The 21,636-nt window shown below is 40.7% G+C and overlaps 2 protein-coding genes across 8 annotated transcripts in view; both read left to right on the plus strand.

The window, feature by feature from the left end:
- The first annotated feature begins 17 nt into the window (after positions 1 to 17).
- Positions 18 to 14,744, plus strand: ACYP1 (acylphosphatase 1). Of its 2 annotated transcripts, none has more exons than XM_068542352.1 (3): positions 18 to 295; positions 6,156 to 6,253; positions 13,665 to 14,744. In XM_068542352.1, the coding sequence occupies exons 1-3, from the start codon at positions 133 to 135 to the stop codon at positions 13,878 to 13,880; spliced, it is 477 nt and encodes a 158-aa protein (XP_068398453.1). In that variant the 5' UTR covers positions 18 to 132; the 3' UTR covers positions 13,881 to 14,744. The 2 variants fall into 2 exon arrangements, with proteins under 2 accessions (XP_068398453.1, XP_068398459.1); XM_068542358.1 differs by lacking the exon at positions 18 to 295 and adding an exon at positions 5,544 to 5,748.
- Positions 14,745 to 15,584: 840 nt separating this feature from the next.
- MLH3 (mutL homolog 3) overlaps positions 15,585 to 21,636 on the plus strand; it is a 28,753-nt gene continuing 22,701 nt past the window's right edge. For 3 of the 6 annotated variants that reach the window (XM_068542372.1, XM_068542380.1, XM_068542398.1), the window contains exons 1-2: positions 15,586 to 15,681; positions 17,052 to 20,403. In XM_068542372.1, the coding sequence (XP_068398473.1) occupies positions 17,115 to 20,403 (3,289 nt within the window). In that variant the 5' untranslated portion in view covers positions 15,586 to 15,681; positions 17,052 to 17,114. Of the gene's footprint in view, positions 15,682 to 17,051; positions 20,404 to 21,636 lie in introns of all 6 variants that reach the window. The other 3 variants (XM_068542369.1, XM_068542389.1, XR_011073871.1) reach the window with 2 other exon arrangements.

Here is a 21,636-nt window from a genome sequence, read left to right on the forward strand (position 1 = left end):
CCGGAGTGTCGCTTGACCCGGTGTCCCGCCAACTCTGCAGCTCCGTCCAGCTCTTCCCTTAGGGGACGGGGGAATGGGGTGGGAGAGGCTTTTCTGGGGCTCCATCAAAGAGCTTGGATTTTTCTCAGAGCGATGGTCTCAGATCCTGGGGTGTGCCCTTCTCTGGCAAAAGACGGAGCGCCTAGATGTGCCCTCAAGTCATTCTGCCGCAGGCTTCCGGTGTCTGCCCCCTTAGCGGGAGTGGGCCTGCTGATAGCCTTTCTTAGCACGTTCGGCTGCCTTGTACGGGCCCCAGGTACGGCTGTATACTATCTCTCCATGCTTTTCCTCGCAAATAGTTTGTAGCTTGCGTCAAAGTTTAGCAACTCGGCTAGGTTTTGCTACGCAGAAGGGGGGAAGTTTTTGTAGCCAATCTAATTTTTTTGATATAATGTTTTACTCTCACGTGGTAGCTCTGGCCCTCTCTTCTTAGGGCCCAAGAATGACTCAGACAAGTGTAATGATAATAAAGTTCACTATCAGATCGAAAAGGCTCAGTATAGCCTGGTTTCAGCGCTAAAGATACTCCATAACTTGCTAACATCAGAAGAGAGTTTGTCTTCATACTTAAATTCATTTGTGTAAGCTCTTTGGAACAGGCAACTTACTTTTTTCCCTGTAACTACTTAAAAGATTCATGCACATGGAAAATAATACAGACAGCAGTGGTCGGTGTTAATACTTCAACATGTCATAATACAGCTTTTACATGTTATAAAGAAATGCCTTGGTGGTGCTCCAAGGCAGTCCTTTTATGCCTTGTTTTCTTTCCTAGTTGACTCTCCACTGCCTTCTCTATGTATGCATTTCCAGACATTTCCCACTCTTCTCAAGGTCCCAATTATCTCAGCATGGGGCTTGCCTGTCATCAACTCCAGAAGCTCCCCTCCAGCCTGGCAGAATTTCCCAGGGTGCCTCCCTCCGTCTTGACTTCTTTCCCTCTTGTTTATGAGGAAGAAGAATCTTTGTCTTTCCTTGAGTTCTCTTGACTTAGTCCCTTTCAGTACCCTCCAGGAATTGACTCACTTTACCCCTGCATCTTGATAACTTCAAGTTATATCTATCCACACACTCTTCTGTGGTTTTAAAATATGCTTAACTTTGCCCTGCAAAAAAAGCCTCATTTCCCTTGACCACACCTTTCACCTTAGGGTCCCATTCCTTTCTCCTCTTCTCCACTTCTTAATAGAAAACTGTACATTTCCTGCCCCCACTCCCTCGACTCCCCCTCATTGTCCAGTCCATTGTGGTCTGGTTCCCCTCTGTCCGCTTTATTTAACTGCTAGGCTACCAGTGACCTTCCAATGACCCTAAAGACAAAAACTGCTATTTCTTCGGCCTACTCATTTGACATTGATTTTTCTCTCCGTTGGAACTCTCTCACTTGCTCCTGTGTGCCTTCTTGGTTTCTTCTTTCATGTCCTTGCATTTATGTCTTTTCCTCACCTGCCCCCCAAATGTAGATGTTCTCCAAGGCCCTCGTATTTCTCATATAAATGTAGTTTCAGACATTCTCTTCCTTAATGATTTCAGCCAAATGCTGAAATTTCAGGTCTCACCTATGTTTAAATGATATCTAGCTTAGTTCTCTCTCCTTAATTACGGACTCAAATTTCCTAATTCCCATGTAGCACTTGCACATGAATGTTCCTCAGGAACCTCAAACTCAATATGACTGAAAACGAAGTTGTGAACACCTCCGCATTCCCCAATCTACTTCTCCAGTGTTCCCTCTCATGCTGAAAGCATCAGTTATCTTCTACTCCTCCCACTTTGTCACCCCCTCTCTCTAACTGGTCAGCAGGCTCTGTTGAAGTTGCTCTGCGATGTCTCATATATGTCCCCTCCTTTACATTTCTACAACCCTAGGTGAGTTTCTTCCTCACTTCTCACTGGGATGGCACCACTCTCCTAACTGCTATTCATCTGCTCCCCAAACCTATCCTTCTGGCTGCTGCCAGAATAATTATCCTGAATACTTCTGACCCCATAATTCTCCTACCCAGTGGCTTCTTCTTTACCTATAGGATAAAGTTGAAACGGGTAACTTAGCATGGTATTTCAGCTTGCCAGATTAGGTCCAGCCTACCTTTCCAGTCTTGCCTCCCCAGAGGCTAGCCCAGGGCATCTGAACCTTGGCTGTGCTTTAGGACTACCTGGAAAGCAATTTCTGGGAGTGAGGCCTGGGTATCAGTATTTTACAAAGCTTTCCCCAAGGTCCTAATGTGCAGCCAGGGTTGAGAAACCCTGGTCCAGCCACACCTGACTACTTGCTCTTTCTTACCTCAGTGGCCTTACTCCAAGCTCCACGTACTGGGAGGTGGCGGAGCATAGCATTCATGGGAGTAGGTTCTGTACTCACACTGCTTGGAACTAAATCCCAGCTCCATCACTTACTGTTTGTGGTTGTGTAACCTTGGGTAATATGTTGGTTCCTCCAAGAATGCTTTCCCAGTCTTCCCAGCCAGAATGAATCTCTTTGCTCCTTTGTGTTCTCATAATATTTTCTGTCCTTGTTATAGCACAGGGCTGGCTCATGATGAGCTCTCAATGGATGCTTGTGGAATTGAATTAGCATGTTGTGCATTGTATTGTCATCATTTGCACGCGTATTTGTCCCTTACACTAAATAAAAAACTCTTTGAGGGCAAAGATGATATACCATCCATCTTTGTATATCCTGCAGTGTATATACATAGTAGATACTCAATAGGTTAATTCTACAGAGAAACTAGTTTTTAAAAAATAAATTTTAAATAACATCAGCCAGTTACTCTGTTCAGCATTATTTTCAAATATTACCAAGCGTAACAATTCAGTTCAGCTTCCCACCCCACTCCCACCCCAATGCCAGCACTGAGGTTATATGATTCTCCAGGATCTGGATCCTCACTTTGTAGTGGGGAACTAATGGAATAATGAATCTCCATGGCTTCCATTGCAAAGCCATCTCACCTTGCCAAGTCTGCCAACCTGGCATATTCACAAATGGAGTCTTATGTTATGAAGGGATGTAAGGTTCACAAGCACTCCAAAGAGCAACAATAAACACCACAGTTTTCCTTCATACACATTCTTAATCTTAAGGGTATCTGTATTCAAATGCCTTCAAGGTGACCCTACTTTTTTTTTTAATTAATTTTTATTGGAGTATAGTTGCTTTCCAGTGTTGTGTTAGTTTCTACTGTACAGCAAAATGAATCAGCTATACATATACATATGTCCCCTCTTTTTTGGATTTCCTTCCCATTTAGGTCACCACAGTGCATTAAGTAGAGTTCCCTGTGCTATACAGTATGTTCTCATTAGTTATCTATAAGGTGACCCTATTTTTTTTTTTTTTTTGCAATTGACAAGGAAATTTAGTTTTTTCTGAGATATACATTTTAAAGTAATAACTAGAATTATGACTTATAACATTATACCAGAACATATAAGATTTTTAGAAATTTCACATAATGTCTGAAACATTTATATTAACATATTTCCATACAGGTAACCCAATGAAAGTTTAGTATTCGTTGTTTTGTTTGTTTGTTTTTTTATACTGCAGGTTCTTATTAATCATCACTCCCATACAAATCAGTGTATACATGTCAATCCCCATCACCCAATTCAGCACACCACCATCCCCACCCCACCGCAGTTTTCCCCCCTTGGTGTCCATATGTCCGCTCTCCACATCTGTGTCTCAACCTCTGCCCTGCAAACCGGCTCATCTGTACCATTCTTCTAGGTTCCACGCACATGCGTTAATATACGATATTTGTTTCTCTCCCTCCGACCCACTTCACTCTGTATGACAGTCTCTAGATCCATCCACGTCTCAACAAATGACTCACTTTCGTTCCTTTTTATGGCTGAGTAATATTCCATTGTATATATGTACCACAACTTCTGTATCCATTCGTCTGTCGATGGGCATTTAGGTTGCTTCCATGTCCTGGCTATTGTAAATAGTGCTGCAATGAACATTCGGGTGCATGTGTCTTTTTGAATTATGGTTTTCTCTGGGTATACGCCCAGAAGTGGGATTGCTGGATCATATGGTAAATCTATTTTTAGTTTTTTAAGGAACCTCCATATTGTTCTCCATAGTGGCTGTATCAATTTACATTCCTACCAACAGTGCAAGAGGGTTCCCTTTTCTCCACACCCTCTCCAGCATTTGTTGTTTGTCGATTTTCTGATGATGCCCATTCTAATTGGTGTGAGGTGATACCTCGTAGTTTTGATTTGCATTTCTCTAATAATTAGTGATGTTGAGCAGCTTTTCATGTGCTTCTTGGCCATCTGTATGTCTTCTTTGGAGAAATGTCTATTTAGGTCTTCTGCCCGTTTTTGGATTGGGTTGTTTGTTTCTTTAATATTGAGCTGAATGAGCTGTTTATATATTTTGGAGATTAATCCTTTGTCCGTTGATTCATTTGCAAATATTTTCTCCCATTCTGAGGGTTGTCTTTTCGTCTTGTTTATGGTTTCCTTTGCTGTGCAAAAGCTTTGACGTTTCATTAGGTCCCATTTGTTTATTTTTGTTTTTATTTCCATTACTCTAGGAGGTGGATGGAAAAAGATCTTGCTGTGATTTATGTCAAAGAGTGTTCTTCCTATGTTTTCCTCTAAGAGTTTTATAGTGTCTGGTCTTACATTTAGGTCTCGAATCCATTTTGAGTTCATTTTTGTGTATGGTGTTAAGGAGTGTTCTAATTTCATTGTTTTACATGTAGCTGTCCAGTTTTCCCAGCACCACTTATTGAAGAGACTGTCTTTTCTCCATTGTATATCTTTGCCTCCTTTGTCATAGATTAGTTGACCATAGGTGCAAGGTGACCCTATTTTTAACAATCATCACCCACAACTCCCCTTGACAATTCCCTTCTCCCAAAAGAAATTCATGCAACTTGGTCACTTGGCTTAGATCGACTGATTCAGTTGTGATTATGGGTTATTTTGCTTGTGCTTGTGATTGATGGATTGATTGCTTTAGATAAGCATTGTTTGTAGTTTTCTTAGTAATGTAGACTCTGGTGGGCCGCTTCCAGAATCACAAAGGGAGAAATAACCTCCACTGGGACCTCCTATACACTTATCTCCGCTGCTACCAATTCCAGACTTAGGCATGACTCAGAATTGGAGGAGAACTGAGAAAAAGGGCAGAAAAGTTGTATGTCTTCTATTTAATTTGTTTGTTTGTTTGTTTATGATGTTTAGTGTTTATCATCTGTCTCCAGAATTTAATCTCCTCCGGTCCAGGGATCCTTTTTGTTCATTAACGTATGTCAACCACCTAGAACTGTGCCTGGCACACAGAGGCTCTCAGTAAATATTTACAGGATGACTGGATTTATCTCAAGTGTTTCTTCGTCTTTGTCTTTATCCCCGCGAGAAAATGAAAAAAGGCGTGCGCTTGGTGACCGAGGTGGGGTGAGGGCTCGGTCTGCAGTACCGTAGCCGAGACCCTGGACAGATCCCGCCCCCCTGCCAATCGGAGGCTCTGGAGCTACCAGACACTGGCGTCCCGAAATCCCACCCTCTGGGCGGGCTCTGGGCTGAGCGCTCCGTGCGTGATTGGCCAGCGGAGGTGATGGGCATGAGAGACAGCGAAGGAGGAGCCGCGTTCTAAGCTACCGGGCGCGGCGGTTACGCAACCGGGGGAACCGTTGGCCTGGTGGTCTCCGGGGTAGTCCACCGGAGAGGAGGACGAGGAGGGTGAGCCTGGGACAGGGCCCCGGGGCGTGCCCATCAGTTCGATTAGCCCTAAAATATTAATAGGAGGGCATTCTGGTAGGGGCGCGGAAGCCAGGTTCGCGTGGGAAGAGGGAGGGATGGAGAGGGAGCGGGACCGGGGATGGGTGTAGGGAGGTAACTGGATAAGCAGGTAATTGCCCCAAAAGAGGCCTCTGTGGGCTCCCTTGCCCGGGTGTCTTCCTGTTAACTTCACACACCCGCGCTTACACGTGACCGCTTACTTCGAAGTACTGGCACCTTAAGGTCAGGGAGAGGTCACAGTGGTTAACGATGGAGAGGTGTGTGTGTGACCCTTTCTGCCTCAGGATTGGGGGCCCGGGAGTAGGATAATGAGTCCTTTACTTTTCTGCTTTCATGGTCTCTGACAGGTCTGAGCATGAGTATGGCAGAAGGGGACACTCTGATATCAGTGGATTATGAAGTTTTTGGGAAAGTGCAAGGTGTGTTTTTCCGCAAGTACACTCAGGTATGTGGCTTACAGGTTTTGGGGACATACCTAGGTTATGAGCATGGGAACAAGAGACATGTTCCTGAAAAATATGCATTGGAGAAGCTTTCTATTTGGTAGCTGGCTGGCAAAGAGGTGGTTTGTAAAACAATGGGTATGAAAATGCTTTGCAGTGGGTAAAACACAATGCAAATGGAAACTTTGTCTACTGTTACTATTGGTCTTTTCTAACAGTGGTACTTGAGTACCTAGACACATATGGATGAGCTTCTCTTTTCCAAAGGGGAATAGAGGGCTTCCCCAGTTCTCCCTGTTGTGGCATCATCAAACCAAGTCACAATTCTTGTAGGAAAGTTAACATTGATCAAAGAGATGGCATTTAAGTGAACCTGTGACATTTAATTGCTTGCTCTGCAGCTGCTGCATTTTCTTCAGACCTCTTTCCTTTTTCAACCTCTCCCATTCCCCTATGTAATTCCTTTCCACTCATTTTAGCTTTTAAAGAACAATTACCTTTTCCAAGTGAAGCTTTTCTAATGAAAATACTTTATCCATTCCAGGGTAAGTAATGGTAACATTAAACATGGAGCCTGGTATTCCTATTTGATATTAGGGAGTAGTTGAGGGGATGAACAAACTATTGACAGCCTCTGTCTTAATATCACTAATCCTCCCTCAATGGGCACACACAGATGCAATCTCAGTTTGCCTTCTGTCTTCTATAGAGGGGTATCAGGCTATTGCCTTCCCAATGTATCTCCAACCCCAAAGATACTGAGTTAAGACTGCAGAACTTGCCACGTGTCACATTCCTGGGACTGTGGTACTTAAAATTCAAACCTGAATCTTTGAAATATGAATGTTAAATATCACTATCTCTTTTTCCAGTTACTTGCAAATCATTTCCTCCTGTTTCATGCTCATATATAAAGTGCCTGTTGGAAAAAAAGAATTACTGAAAGTCATAGCAAGAGCTATGTTCCAATTAGCTTTGCTACCAATTATGTATGGTAAGTTCCTGTGATTTAATAAATGGAGGTGGCAGCCTCAAAGATTAATTAAAGTTGTTGAGCGAAAAGGACCAGATGGCAGTATACTCCATCTTTCTCTACTGCGCCTCCCACCCTTCAATTTAAAGAGAGAATAAAAGAATGCAGAAACACAAATATTGATTTGGAAAACTGCAAGGAAAATGTCATCCTTTTTTCCCCTTAATTAGACTTGTAGCTTATTCTTGACTACTTATAATCATTTTATTATATGTGTTCATTTTAACAATTATTTTGTTTTGCTACAGTCTTTTTTTTTTTTTTTTAAGATTTATTTATTGATCGATTGCTACGTTGGGTCTTCGTTTCTGTGCTAGGGCTCTCTCTAGTTGCGGCAAGCGGGGGCCACTCTTCATCGGGGTGCGCGGGCCTCTCACTATCGTGGCCTCTCTTGTTGCGGAGCACAGGCTCCAGACGCGCAGGCTTAGTAGTTGTGGCTCACGGGCCTAGTTGCTCCGCGGCATGTGGGATCTTCCCAGACCAGGGCTCGAACCCGTGTCCCCTGCATTAGCAGGCAGACTCTCAACCACTGCGCCACCAGGGAAGCCCCTGCTACAGTCTTTTTATGTGTTGATATCATCTAGCCTCTTAATTAAATTCCATCACTCCTAGAATGAGTGATGAGAATACTTAAAGGGATTTTTTTTAAAAGTTGGAATATAATTCACATTCCATAAAATTCACCCTTTTGGGACTTCCCTGGTGGTCCAGTGTTTAAGAATCCACCTTCCAATGCAGGAGACATGGGTTCAATCCCTGGTCGGGGAACTAAGATCCCACATGCCGCGGGGCAACTAAGCCCACTCGCCGCAACTGCTGAGCCCGTGCACCACAACTACAGAGCCCACGTGCTCTGGAGCCCGCACGCCACAACTAAAGAGAAGCCCGCGCACCGCAACGAAGAGCCCCTGCGCTGCAACGAAGATCCCGCTTAAGGCAGCTAAGACCCAACGCAGCCAAAAATAAATAAATTAATTAATTAAATAAATAAATATTTTTTTAAAATTCACCCTTTTAAAGTGTATAATACAGGTCTTCCCTGGTGGTGCAGTGGTTAAGAATCCGCCTGCCAATTCAGGGGACACAGGTTCGAGCCCTGGTCCGGGAAGATCCCACATGCTGCAGAGCAACTAAGCCTGTGCACTGCAACTACTGAGGCTGTGCTCTAGAGCCCACGAGCCACAACTACCAAAGCCCGCGTGCCTAGAGCCCGTGCTCCACAACAGGAGAAGCCACTGCAATGAGAAGCCTGCGCACCGCAGCAAAGAATAGCCCCTGCTCGCTGCAACTAGAGAAAGCCCACACACAGCACCGAAGACCCAATGCAGCCAGGAATAATAATAAATAAATAAATAATAAATAAACTTATTTTTTTTAAAGTGTATAATACAGTGGTTTTTTAGTATTCATAAAGATGTACACTAATTCCAGAACATTTTATCACCCCAAAAAGAAACCCCACACCCATTAGAACTCACTCTTCATCCCCCCAGCCCCTGGCAACCACTAACCTCATTTCTATCTCTATGGATTTGCCTATTCTGGACATTTAATATAAATGGAATCATACAATATGTGGCCTTTTGTGTTTGGCTTCTTTCACTTGACATGTTTTCAAGATTTATCCATGTTGTAGCTTATATCAGTACTTCATTTCTTTTTATGGCTGGGTAATATTCCATTGTATAGGGAATTCCCTGGCGGTCCAGTGGTTAGGACTCGGCACTTTCACTGCCAGGGCCTGGGTTCAATCCCTGGTTGGGGAACTAAGATCCCACAAGCCTCGCAGTGTGGCCAAATAAATAAATAATAAAATAATTGTTTAAAAAAATATTCCACTCTATGGATATAACACATTGTATATATCCAGTCATCAATTCATGGACATTTAGGTTGTTTCTGCTTTTTAGCTGTTATAAATAATGATGCTGTGAACATTTATGTACCTGTTTTTATGTAAACATTGTTTTCAATTCCCTTGGGTATAGATACCTAGGAGTAGATTGCTGGGTCACATGATAACTCCATGTATAACTTTTTGAGGAACTGCCAAAGCAGTTTTCCAAAGCAGCTGCACCATTTTACAGTCCCACTATCAATGCATGAGAATTCCAATTTCTCCGAATTGTCAACAATTGTTATTGTCTGTCTTCTTTATTATAGCCATCCTGGTGAGTGTGAAGTGGTATCTCATTGTGGTTTTTTGTTGTTTTGTTTTGAGGTATCAATGAATTTAAAAGGATTTCAGTCATATAAAGCATGTTCTCCTATGACCATAATGAAACTAAACTGCCATCAATAACAGAAAACTGGAAAATTCCCAAATATTTGGAAACTATAGAACACATTTTTTTTAATTGTGGTAAAATAATGTAAAATTTGCCATTTTAACCATTTTGAGTGTACAGTTCAGTGACCTTAAGTACATTCATATTGTTGTGGTACCATCACCATCATCCATCCACAGAACTCTTTTCATCTTGCAAAGCTGAAACTCTGTATTCATTAAACAATAACTCCTGATTTCCCCCTCCCCTAGCCCCTGGCAGTTACAGTTCTACTTTCTGTCTCTATGAATCTGACTACTCTAGGTAATTCATATAAGTAGAATCATATAGTACTCGGTTTTTTTCCTGACTTGCTTATTTCACTAGCATAACATCCTTAAGAGTCATCCATGTTGTAGCATCTGTTCACATTTCCTTCCTTTTTAAGGCTCTGTAATATTCTGGGGTATGTGTATACCCTCATTGTGGTTTTGTTTGTCTTCTAATGATTAATGATGTTGAACATCTTTTCATGTGCTTATTGGCACATGAAAGAAGATATTTCTTCTTTGGAGAAATGTCTCCAAATCCTTTACCCATTTTTTCTTAAATATAAATTTATTTATTTATTTTTGGCTGCTTTGGGTCTTAGTTGCTGCACGCGGGCTTTCTCTAGCTGTGGTGAGCAGGGGCTACTCTTTGTTGTGGTGCACGGGCTTCTCATTGCAGTGGCTTTTCTTGTTGCGGAGCACGGGCTCTAGGTGCACGGGCTTCAGTAGTTGTGGCACGTGGGCTTCAGTAGTTGTGGCGCACGGGCTCCGCAGCATGTGAGATCTTCCCAGACCAGGGCTCGAACCCGTGTCCCCTACATTGGCAGGCGGATTCTTAACCACTGCACCACTAGGGAAGCCCTTTAATACTATCTTTATTGGAATATAATTGCTTCACAATACCGTGTTAGTTTCATTTGCACAACAAAGCGAATCAGCCACACCCATACACACGTCCCCACATCCCCTCCCTCTTGAGCCTCCCTCCCAGCCTCCCTATCCCAACCCTCTAGGTCATCGCAAAGCACTGAGCTGATCTCCCTGTGCTATGCTGCTGCTTCCCACCAGCCAACTATTTAACATTCCGTAGTGTATATACGTCGATGCTACTCTCACTTCACCCCAGCTTTGCCCTCCCATCCCATGTCATCAAGTCCATTCTCTATGCCTACCTCTTTATTCCTGTCCTGCAACTAGGTTCATCAGTACCATTGTTTTTTTAGATTAAATCTATATGCATTAGCATACGGTATTTGTTTTTCTCATTCTGATTTACTTCACTCTGTATGACAGACTCTAGGTCCATCCACCTCACTACAAATAACTCAATTTCATTTCTTTTTATGGCTGAGTAATATTCCATTGTATATATGTGCCATATCTATGGAAAACAGTATGGAGGTTCCTTAAAAAACTGAAAATAGAACTACCATATGACCCAGCAATCCCACTACTGGGCATATACCCTGAGAAAACCATAATTCAAAAAGAGACGTGCACCACAGTGTTCATTGCAGCACTATTTACAATAGCCAGGACATGGAACCAACCTAAATGTCCATTGACATATCATGGGCAGTTTTTGATTACTAATTCAATCTCTTGTTATAGGTCTATTCAGATCTTCTATTTCTTCTTAATTCAGTTCCTGTAGTTTTTGAGTCTTTCTAGCTATCTGCTCTTTTAATCTAAGTTATCTAATTTGTTAGAATACAACTGTTCATATTATTCCCTTATTATCCTTTTTTTTTTTTTGTAAGGTTGGTGGTAATGTCCCCTCTTTCATTTCTGATTTTACTACTTTGAGCCTTCTCTCTTTTTTTTATTGATCAGGCTAGCTTAAGTTTTGACAACTTTGTTGGTCTTTTTGAAGAATCAACTTTTGGTTTCATTTATTTTTTCTTTCTTCCTGCTTTCCTTCCTTCCTTCCTTTCTTTTTTTCTTTCTTTTTTCTATCTCTATTAACTCCTGCTCTAATCTTTATTATTTCCTTTTTTCTGCTTGTTTTGGATTCGGTTTGCTCTTCTCTTTCTAGTTTCCTAAGGTGGAAGTCTAGGTTTTTGGTTTGAGGGTACTTTCCTTTTAGATTGAGACTAGAGTTGGTGATTATATTCTTTAAAATGTTTCCAGATGACCATCCAAGCAGAAATATTATTATGAAGGAGAATTAGCTTTTTGGAATTTTCTTAGGAGAAAACACTGCTTACTTGTTTAGATATATATTCAAAACTGAACGTGACTCAGCAACATTATGTTATCATTTAAAAATAAAAACAGGGACTTCCCTGATGGCACAGTGGATAAGACTCCATGCTCCCAGTACAAGGGGCCTGGGTTCGATCCCTGGTCAGGAAACTAGATCCCACATTAATGCTACAACTAAGAGTTCGCATGCCACAACTAAGGAGCTGGTGAGCTGTAACTAAGGAGCGCACCTGCCACAACTAAGACCTGGTGCAACCAAATAAATAAATAAATATACATATATATGTGTGTGTATATATATATAAAATAAGAACAGAATCGAGTGCACAAATAAAACCCATAGGAAATCCCCATTCTCAACACCAAAGTTGGGAGTGTTTTGTTCACTCTCAGAGTTCAGATAAATCACATTGCAATTTAAAATTTAAATAAATTAGTTTTGAGCAGTACTGTTATAACCTCCTGCTCAAAACTCAACACAATCATTCCTATAGCTAATTACCATATAAGGTAACTAAGAACTAGGGATAGCCCATTCCCCTAGGTTAATATGAAGTAGAAGAGTGCCGTTGTTACACAAAGTCAGCTGGATGTGGAGTCTTATTCAAATCCATTCTCTGCGTTCTTTTTTAATGCCACAATCTACAACACTCAATCATGCTGTAGGTATCTCTTATTTTTCTTCATTCCTTAATTTCCTCTGTATCCTTTAAATTGTTATTTATTTGACCAAAGTCTCTTTTGTTCATTATGCAAACATGTCTTTGCTTTGAACGTAACTGATTTGATGAATACTTCAGATCCTCATCAAACAAATTTTGCTGTGCGTAACATTTTCTTTGGCCAACTCCAGCAATTTCCCATATTTACTAGGTCACTAGTCTGGCATTTGGACATGCAATCAAGTTAACTCCCATTTTCTTTTGTAATCTAACCCCTTCTGTTTAGATAGAATGTAACAATCAATAACTTTTATAATATCCTTAATTGGAAATTTTACAAAAATAAAATTGCCTCTAAAACATTGCTACCTTTCCCCAATTTTCAGTCATTCCACAGTTAAAGGAAAGAACATTGGAAAGTCTAAGAAAAGAGCAACTACAGTGATTAGATGATTTTCATAAGCTTATGCAACATTAAAGACATTGTGATTATTTAGACAGAAGAAAGTCAAGTGAAAACAATAGTTAATGTAGTCTCATGAAACTTTGGTGTTTAGAGGCTGATCACCAGCTGCTTTTTCCTTCTCTAGGAGGATGAGAGAAAGTGGGCTTTGGATGCAACATAAAGACCTCGGGTTAGACAGTTTCTTTACAGTGAGAACAATGGATTGCGTTGCCCAGGAAATTGTAAAATAGTCTCTAATGATCTTTAAAGAGATATTGGACACTTAATCATCTGGATTTATTTAGGTGTGGTCTTGGTTAAAGAAAAAAAGAAGGATCAAATAGCTTCATGCTTTTTCTATTTAATATACCCAGTAGATTCTTGATTAGGAGATGGAGAATGAACAAGATATACTCCAGTATCCTAACAACAATCAGCCTTAGGGAATCATTTTGAAAGCATCTGATTTGGTCTTAAATCTTTAGTACTTAACCAGATTGACGACATAGTGAAAAATTCTGGTGCCTGGTTTTATAGGGTGGAAGAAGGAAATGGAGTCAAGTGGTCAACACTGCATGTTAAGATCAGCAATGAGATTTTCCTTGCTGTAGTTCTGTTTTGACTGTTCTGGACAATATCAAATTAGTTTCAGTGGCTTGATTCTAGGCCAAGATTCTGGCAAGAGATTGTAGTCTAATTTTGTTTTGTTCAATCTCACTGGATTTCTCTCTCGTCTTTTTCTTTCCCTTAGGCTGAGGGTAAAAAGCTCGGATTAGTAGGCTGGGTCCAGAACACTGACCAGGGCACAGTGCAAGGACAATTGCAAGGTCCCACCTCCAAAGTACGTCATATGCAGGAATGGCTTGAGACAAGAGGAAGTCCCAAATCACACATTGACAGAGCAAGCTTCAACAATGAGAAAGTCATCTTAAAGTTGGATTACTCAGATTTCCAAATTGTTAAATAACGGTCTGAATTTAAATTTTCCAAGATACTCAGTGGTTTCGTTTTTTTATTTTTAATAGAGATAGAATTATTGTGTTCAATATTAGAATTTGTCAGTAAGTTATTTTAGTATCAGATATTTGATAGTTACTGTATATTATGTGTATGATGGAAGGATTACAACTGTACACAATTCTAATCAATAAAAACACAGAACCTTCCATGTAGGATACTTATTTTCTTTTTGGTAAACTTCATTGTGGGCAAAATAAGAGGTATTTACTTAATAAATATCTTTGGGAAGAGAATTTTGAGGTAATTTAAAGAAGTCTGAAAGAAAGAGCAGTTACTTTTAATCATTTCTTTTTAATAGTTTCCATGAGCTTTTCTTCAGGAAATTGCACCTGATAAGAACAAATACCACAAGTTCAATTTGTTAGCTGTTCAAATGATATTTTGGACTAATTGTTTTTCATTTTCTGGAGTTTCTGCTGTCATTCCTGTCCTCTGCGTAAGGAATTCACATAAATTGATGTTATGGGCTAAATTATCCGCCCCCCCCCAAATTCATATGTTGAGTCCTAACTCTGGATACCTCAGTATGGGACCACACTTGGAGACAGGACTTTTATAGAGGTAATTAAGGTTAAATGAGGTCATTAGGGTGGGCCCTAATCCACTATGCCCCAGTGTTCTTATAAGAAGAGGAAATTTGGACACAGCCCTGTGTGCACAGAGGAAAGAACATGTGTGAAGACAGAGGGAGAAGACAGCAATTTTACCAGCCAAGGAAAGAGGCCCCAGAAGAAATCATCATTTCAACACTTTGATCTCAGATTTCTAGCCTCCAGAACTGTGACAAAATAAATTTCTGTTGTTCAAGCCACCCAGTTTGGTACTTTGATATGGCAGCCTTAGCAAACTAATACAAGCAATAAGCATTTTGCTTCATCAGACTTAGATAATCTCCTGATTTGGTTTAGTCAGCCATTAAAAAAAGTATATTTCAAATGCTTATTGGGTTTGACAAGTTTGTCATAAATTCCAATTTTTTAAAATACAAGGTTTCAATGAAAACAGGACAAAGCAAAAACTGAAGGTTGGTTAACGAGTCCCAAAACACCTATTCTCACAATGCCCTTAGAGTTCCACTCTCATTCCACTAGAAAAGAAAGCTGCGGTGGTATTGGGAAGATACCAAAAAAGTCAGTGAAGGGAGTCTTGTCCTCATCTGTAAATTAAGAATAGAGCTATATAGTTTCTCGGTCTTTTCCAGCTCTGAAATAATACTATAGATCTCTAATGGAAGGCTTTGGATTTATTAATTAATTGAGTACCTAACATAAGCCAGGCACTGTTCTTGCCATGGGGATACAGCAGCAAACAAAAATAGACAAAATCCATACCTTCATATAGCTTACATTCTAGTGAGAGAAGATAGACGATAAGCAAATAAAATATATATTGAATTAAATGGTAGTACGTGCAAAGGAGAGATGAGAGAAGGGGAAAGAAGAAAACACAAGTAAAAATTGCTAGAAACAGCTTTTCACGCCATGCTAAAACGGGATAAGGATTGAGAATTCGGGGTACTAGTGAGAAGAGACCTCGGCACACATGAGTACCGAAGTCGGGAACACCTGGTGCGCATGCGCATTGGGGTGTCAGGGACGAGCGGGTGTTCTTGGCGGGGTAGCTGAGAAGCGCATGCTCGCGGGCTCGCGCGTGCATGAGCCTCGCGTGCACGAGCCTTGCGAGCCAACGTGCGCGCGTCCGGCGTCCGAGGCGGTTGGTGTCAGGGAGCTGTTGAGGCGCCATACGAGGTGACTTGGGGAAAAGCACGCGACGGACGGATGATTCCGGGAGCTCTTCTACCACTAGAAGGGCCCTGGCGACCGCTGCGGGCTAACTTTACGGACCGGCTGCGCAGGGGCTCCGGGAGGCCCTCTGGCCTGCCTACAGCTGGGCGCCCGAGCCTGGGCAGGCTGGGGTTTCTGGTTGCCAGCTGGGGGAGGGGATGGGGGTGGAGCTTGGGTCTGGCGGGGTAGGCGGCCTCCGCCCTGCTCCCCGAAGCTTTCTTATTATCTCAGAACCCGGATGGAGTCGTCCCATTTGTCCCAGGAGCCCTGAAAGGACTGGGATATAATCAGGAAATCGTTGAGTTGGGTAGCAGTCGGAATACTTATTAAGCGTTTACCTCTCATTTTTTGCCGGCTGCAAAGTTCATGATGTTAGAAATCATCAGATCGGCAATTATCGCTCTGATTTTACCGGGTTTGAAAAACTAGCCCTACCACTTGCGAGAGGTTTCCCCCCCCCCCCACCACCATGCTGCTCTCAGCTGTGAAGGGAGGGGACCTTTAATTGCACTATAATCTTATTTTTTTTACCTGCCAGAAAACTTAAAATCAAGTTTAAACAGCCCCTTGCCATCATGATTATTGCCAAGGTAGTTTGAAGCCATCTGTGAAGACCAAAATACAAAATAATAGTAAGGGCCTTCTGAAAACTTATCAAAGTAATACATGAACAAGATTTAAAAATCAAATGCAGAACGGCTTATAATGACAAGGAATTTTCCTGCCCTATCCTTTCCCATTCTTAGTCTGTTTCCCCTGAGATAACTACATTTAGCCAATAATAATAATTATTAATCTCTTCTTGACATAATTTGATTTTATTTTCTCTTGTTCCTTCACCCTAGTTATTACAGTGTCTTAACACTTCATTATAAGTTTTTTCTAAAAGTCATGGTTATTGTGTAATGTATAAATGTTATGAAACTAGCTTGGACTTTTTTTCATGAATAATTTCTAGCTAATGTTTCTTAGCGGAATTTAGGCATCTGTTTTTGGTGAAGTGATTAGCATTTTGAACATGTCTTTGCAGGTCAACTTCAAGTGTGATTCTGATTTCACTTTAGGGCATATGGGATTTAGAGAGGAGCAGTAAAAATTATGAAATTATGAATGCTGTTTTGGATGTTAAATCCACTGCACCAAACAAGAGCTGTGTGATCTGCCTAGAGATCAGAGCTATAATTTGTTTTGTTTTGTTTTACAATGTGGTTTAGTAAGAGATTTCATTTACCTCAAATATTTCTTTATAAAGCTTGAGAGAAATGGTTGATGCCATGTAACTCCGAAGCTTTAAATGTGTGTGTGTGTGTTTTGTTTTGTTTTTCCTCCCATAGGCAATTATTTCCAGTCAGAAAAGGGAACCAGTGCCTGGCTTTCTCACCAGCTTTCTACCTGCCATGATCAAGTGCTTGTCAGTTGAAGTACAAGCCAGGTTGCGTTCTGGTTTGGCTATATGCTCCTTAGGCCAATGTGTTGAGGAGCTTGCCCTCAATAGTATTGATGCTGAAGCAAAATGTGTGGCTGTCAGGGTAAACATGGAAACCTTCCAAGTTCAGGTGATAGACAATGGATTTGGGATGGGGAGTGATGATGTAGACAAGGTGGGAAATCGTTATTTCACTAGTAAATGCGACTCTGTACAGGACTTGGAGAACCCAAGGTTTTATGGTTTCCGAGGGGAGGCCTTGGCCAGTATAGCTGACATGGCCAGTGCTGTGGAAATTTCATCCAAGAAGAACAAGTCAATGAAAACTTTTGTGAAGCTGTTTCAGAATGGAAAAGTCCTGAAAGCTTGTGAAGCTGACTTGACTCGACCAAGTGCTGGGACAACAGTCACCGTATATAACCTATTTTATCAGTTACCTGTAAGGAGGAAATGCATGGATCCTAGACTGGAGTTTGAGAAGGTTAGGCAGAGGACAGAAGCTCTCTCACTCATGCACCCTTCCATTTCTTTCTCTTTGAGAAATGATGTTTCTGGTTCCATGGTTCTTCAGCTCCCTAAAACCAAAGACATATGTTCCCGATTTCGTCAAATTTATGGACTGGGTAAGTCCCAAAAGTTAAGAGAAATAGATTTTAAATATAAGGAGTTTGAGCTTAGTGGCTATATCAGCTCTGAAGCACATTATAATAAGAATATGCAGTTTTTGTTTGTGAACAAGAGGCTAGTTTTAAGGACAAAGTTGCATAAACTCATTGACTTTTTATTAAGGAAAGAAAGCATTATATGCAAGCCAAAGAACGGCTCTGCCAGTAGGCAAACGAATTCAAGTCCTCGGCATCGGTCTAACCCAGAACTCCATGGTATATATGTAATCAATATGCAGTGCCACTTCTGTGAGTATGACGTGTGCCTGGAGCCAGCAAAAACTCTGATTGAGTTTCAGAACTGGGATACTGTTCTGGTTTGCATTCAGGAAGGAGTAAAAATGTTTTTAAAGAAAGAAAAATTATTTGTGGAATTATCAAGTGAAGACCTTAAGGAATTTAGTGAAGAAAATGATTTTAGTTTATTTAGTGCCACTCTTCAGAAGCAAGTGTCCTCTGATGAGAAGTGTGACCAGGTCAATTTCCAAGAAGCATGTAATAATATTTTGGATTCCTGTGAAATGTTTAATTTGCAATCAAAAGCTGTGAAAAGAAAAGCTCCTGTAGAAAACATAAACACACAGAATTCTAGGGATTCAGAAGTTATCAGAAAAAAGACAAATGATTCATTTTTGTACACTTACAAATCCGATGGGCCAGCCCATAGTAAAATGGAGTCATCTTTACAAAACGAAGATAGCGCTTGCTCAGAGTCAAGGATCTTAGAACAAGAGACAGCTGAAGCATCAGAATCAGGAGCAAATGAGAAACATAAAAAATCTTGCTTGGAACTTAACTCTTCAGAAAATCCATGTGGAACCAGTTCAGAAATGTTTGCAAGCCCTTTTCAGACACTTTATCACTTTGAGGGGAGTGGAGAAGGTCTAGAAATACAGAAAGTAAGTACTACTGCTGATGGCATGGCTGCCAACATCCTGAAAAATAATAGAATTCAGAATCAACCAGAGAGATTTAAAGATGCTACTGAAATGGGATGCCAACCTCTGCCTGTTGAGACGACATTATCGGGAGCACATGGTGCTCAGAGAGAAGAAGAGAAAAGAAAAAAAGAACCTAGTAATTGTGGAAGAATAAATGTTTTTAGTTATGGGCAAGTTAAATTATGTTCCACTGGCTTCATAACTCATGTGGTACAAAATGAGCAAACTAAATCAACTGAAACAGAACATTTATTTAAAAATTATGTTCAACCTGGTCCTGTGAGTGCCAAAGAAACATTTGGAAATAGAACACGCCATTCATTTGAGACTCCAAACACCAAAGATTTAACCACCACTTTAAGTAAAGAATTTGCTCAACTGCCCAACAAAAGATTGTGCAGAACAAATATAAGTTATGGGCTAGAGAACAAACCTATAGCAACTTATAAAAATTTTGCTGTTTTTCAGGAAAGTAGTAAAAAATCGCACACAGGTTGCTTACTACCTGACGCATCCTCTTTCTCTTGGGGTAGACATGTTTCAAATGGTACTAAGAAAACAGGTAAGTTGATTTGTTCTGCCAAACCCATAGTTCATAAGAAGCTAAGCTTAAGTTCACAACTAGGATCTTTAGAGAAGTTTAAGAGGCAATATGGGAAGGTTAAAAATCCTCTGAATACAGAAGTGGAGGAAAATATCACTTTAGAAATCACTACCAATCTCAATCCTCAGGTTGAACCTGACATTCTGTGGAAAGACCAAAACCACTTAGACAACTCTGGTATTTGTAAACTCACTACTGTGAAACATGATGATTCAAATAGTAGTTGTCAACCAGTAAGTCACATGTTTTATTCAGAAAAGTTACCATTCTCCAAGGAAGACAGTTGTTTGGAAGAACAGATGCCTTGCTTAAGAGAAAGCCCTATGACTCTACAGGAGTTATCTCATTTTAACAGAAAGCCTTTGGATGTTGAGAAGTCACCTGAATCACTAGCCTCTAAATTATCCAGATTGAAAGGCTCCGAAAGAGAGACTCAAACAATGGAGATGACGAGTCATTTTAATGAACTTCCACAATCAGATTCCAGTAGGAAAGACAGTGACTTGTCCAGTGGGTTAACCCTAGATTCTTGTAAGTTATTTAAAAATGAGCATAAAAAACCAGAGAGTGGCAACATCCCAATGTCGGACTCTGTCACACAGGGTAATCCCGTCAATAAAGACAGTGAAACATATTCTAACAACAATACAACAGAGAACTCTGTGATGTCAGAAACTCCTTTAGTACTGCCCTATGATCATTCTACAGTTATCGGTAAGGATTCAGATGTTCTTACGGCTTCAGAACAACAGATTGGAAGTCCTGACTCTCCGAGTAGAATGTTAGTGAGTCACGGAGAAGATTCCACAGCTGGCCAAAATGGAACTTGTTGTCAGAGTGAGGAGTCTATAGCAAGAACTTGTTCTGAAAATGAAGAGTCGAACACATGTTCTTTGGATTGGCAGCAGCATTTTGATGTAGCCCTGGGAAGAATGGTTTACATCAACAAGCTAACAGGACTTAGCACATTCACTGCTCCTACTGAGGATGTTCGGGCTGCTTGTACTAAAGACCTGACAACTATGGCTGTGGATGTTCTACTTGAGAATGGTAAGTATACGGTGTTCGCTGGCATGGATGCTTTGGAAGGTGGGAATAATGGCTGAGGAGTAAGATAATCATGTTCAAAGAGATTATCTCAGCAGATAGAACATTTTGAAGTTTAATTATAAAATGTATGTGAAAATTCTCCAGGTCTATTATTATTTAAACATAAAAATACAGTGAAAGAATGATACAGAATGGAAGTGTATGTATATGTGTCTATGGGTGTAGGTATGTGCAAGAGGGTGAGACAGTTTTTTTCTTTTAAACATCTTTATTGGCGTATAATTGCTTTACAATGGTGTGTTAGTTTCTGCTTTATAACAAAGTGAATCAGTTATACATATACATATGTTCCCGTATCTCTTCCCTCTTGCATCTCCCTCCCTCCCACCCTCCCTATCCCACCCCTCTAGGTGGCCACAAAGCACCAAGCTGATCTCCCTGTGCTATGCGGCTGCTTCCCACTAGCTATCTGTTTTACATTTGGTAGTGTATATATGTCCATGCCACTCTCGCTGAGACAGTTTTTAATGAAAATGGTGCTATTGATCGTTGAGAAGATCTACAGTGTTTCCCTACCCCACTTTCCCCTCTCTCCCAAACACACAGCTGTCTAAGAAATTTGTCTTTAAAGGCACCTGCAATGCCAGCGTGGTATTTTTCTGGAAGTTGCTCTCTGCAGCTCCCAGGTAAAGGGCCAGAATGATCCTGTAATCATCCTAGGTTTCCCAGGAAAATCTATGGCTCAGTACAGTAGTATATTTATAAACTTTTTTTTTTTAAAGAAAAAAACTTGACCGTAAATTTTGGGGAATATAGTTTAAGTATGTATTTTTATAATCATACTTTTCAAATGTACTTTATTATAATACATATGCTAATAATCTTGATCTGTATAAGTGGCTGTTATTCAGAAAGACAGTAATGTGGCTTTTAGATCAGACCATAAGGCCACATTGGAGCCTAGGCTAGGACTCTGAGTTCCCAGGTCTCAGTCAGCATTAAAAGTGACATTGTTTTGGCAGCGTGTTGAGAGCCAGATGTTGGGAGATGGTAAAACTGATTTCCATCTGGCAATAATCTTGGTTTTGCATCAGGATGATGAACATTAAATGTTCATCTGTATTAAAAGTCTTGAATGTTGCAAAAGAATGTGAATAGTATGAAGGTAATTGCAAATTAACTTGTAATTTCTTCCTAGGATAAGTATCTCTAACAGAAGGCTCTGATTTATTT

Source organism: Eschrichtius robustus, chromosome 1 (assembly GCF_028021215.1).
Source record: "Eschrichtius robustus isolate mEscRob2 chromosome 1, mEscRob2.pri, whole genome shotgun sequence".
Classification (NCBI taxonomy): domain Eukaryota; kingdom Metazoa; phylum Chordata; class Mammalia; order Artiodactyla; family Eschrichtiidae; genus Eschrichtius; species Eschrichtius robustus.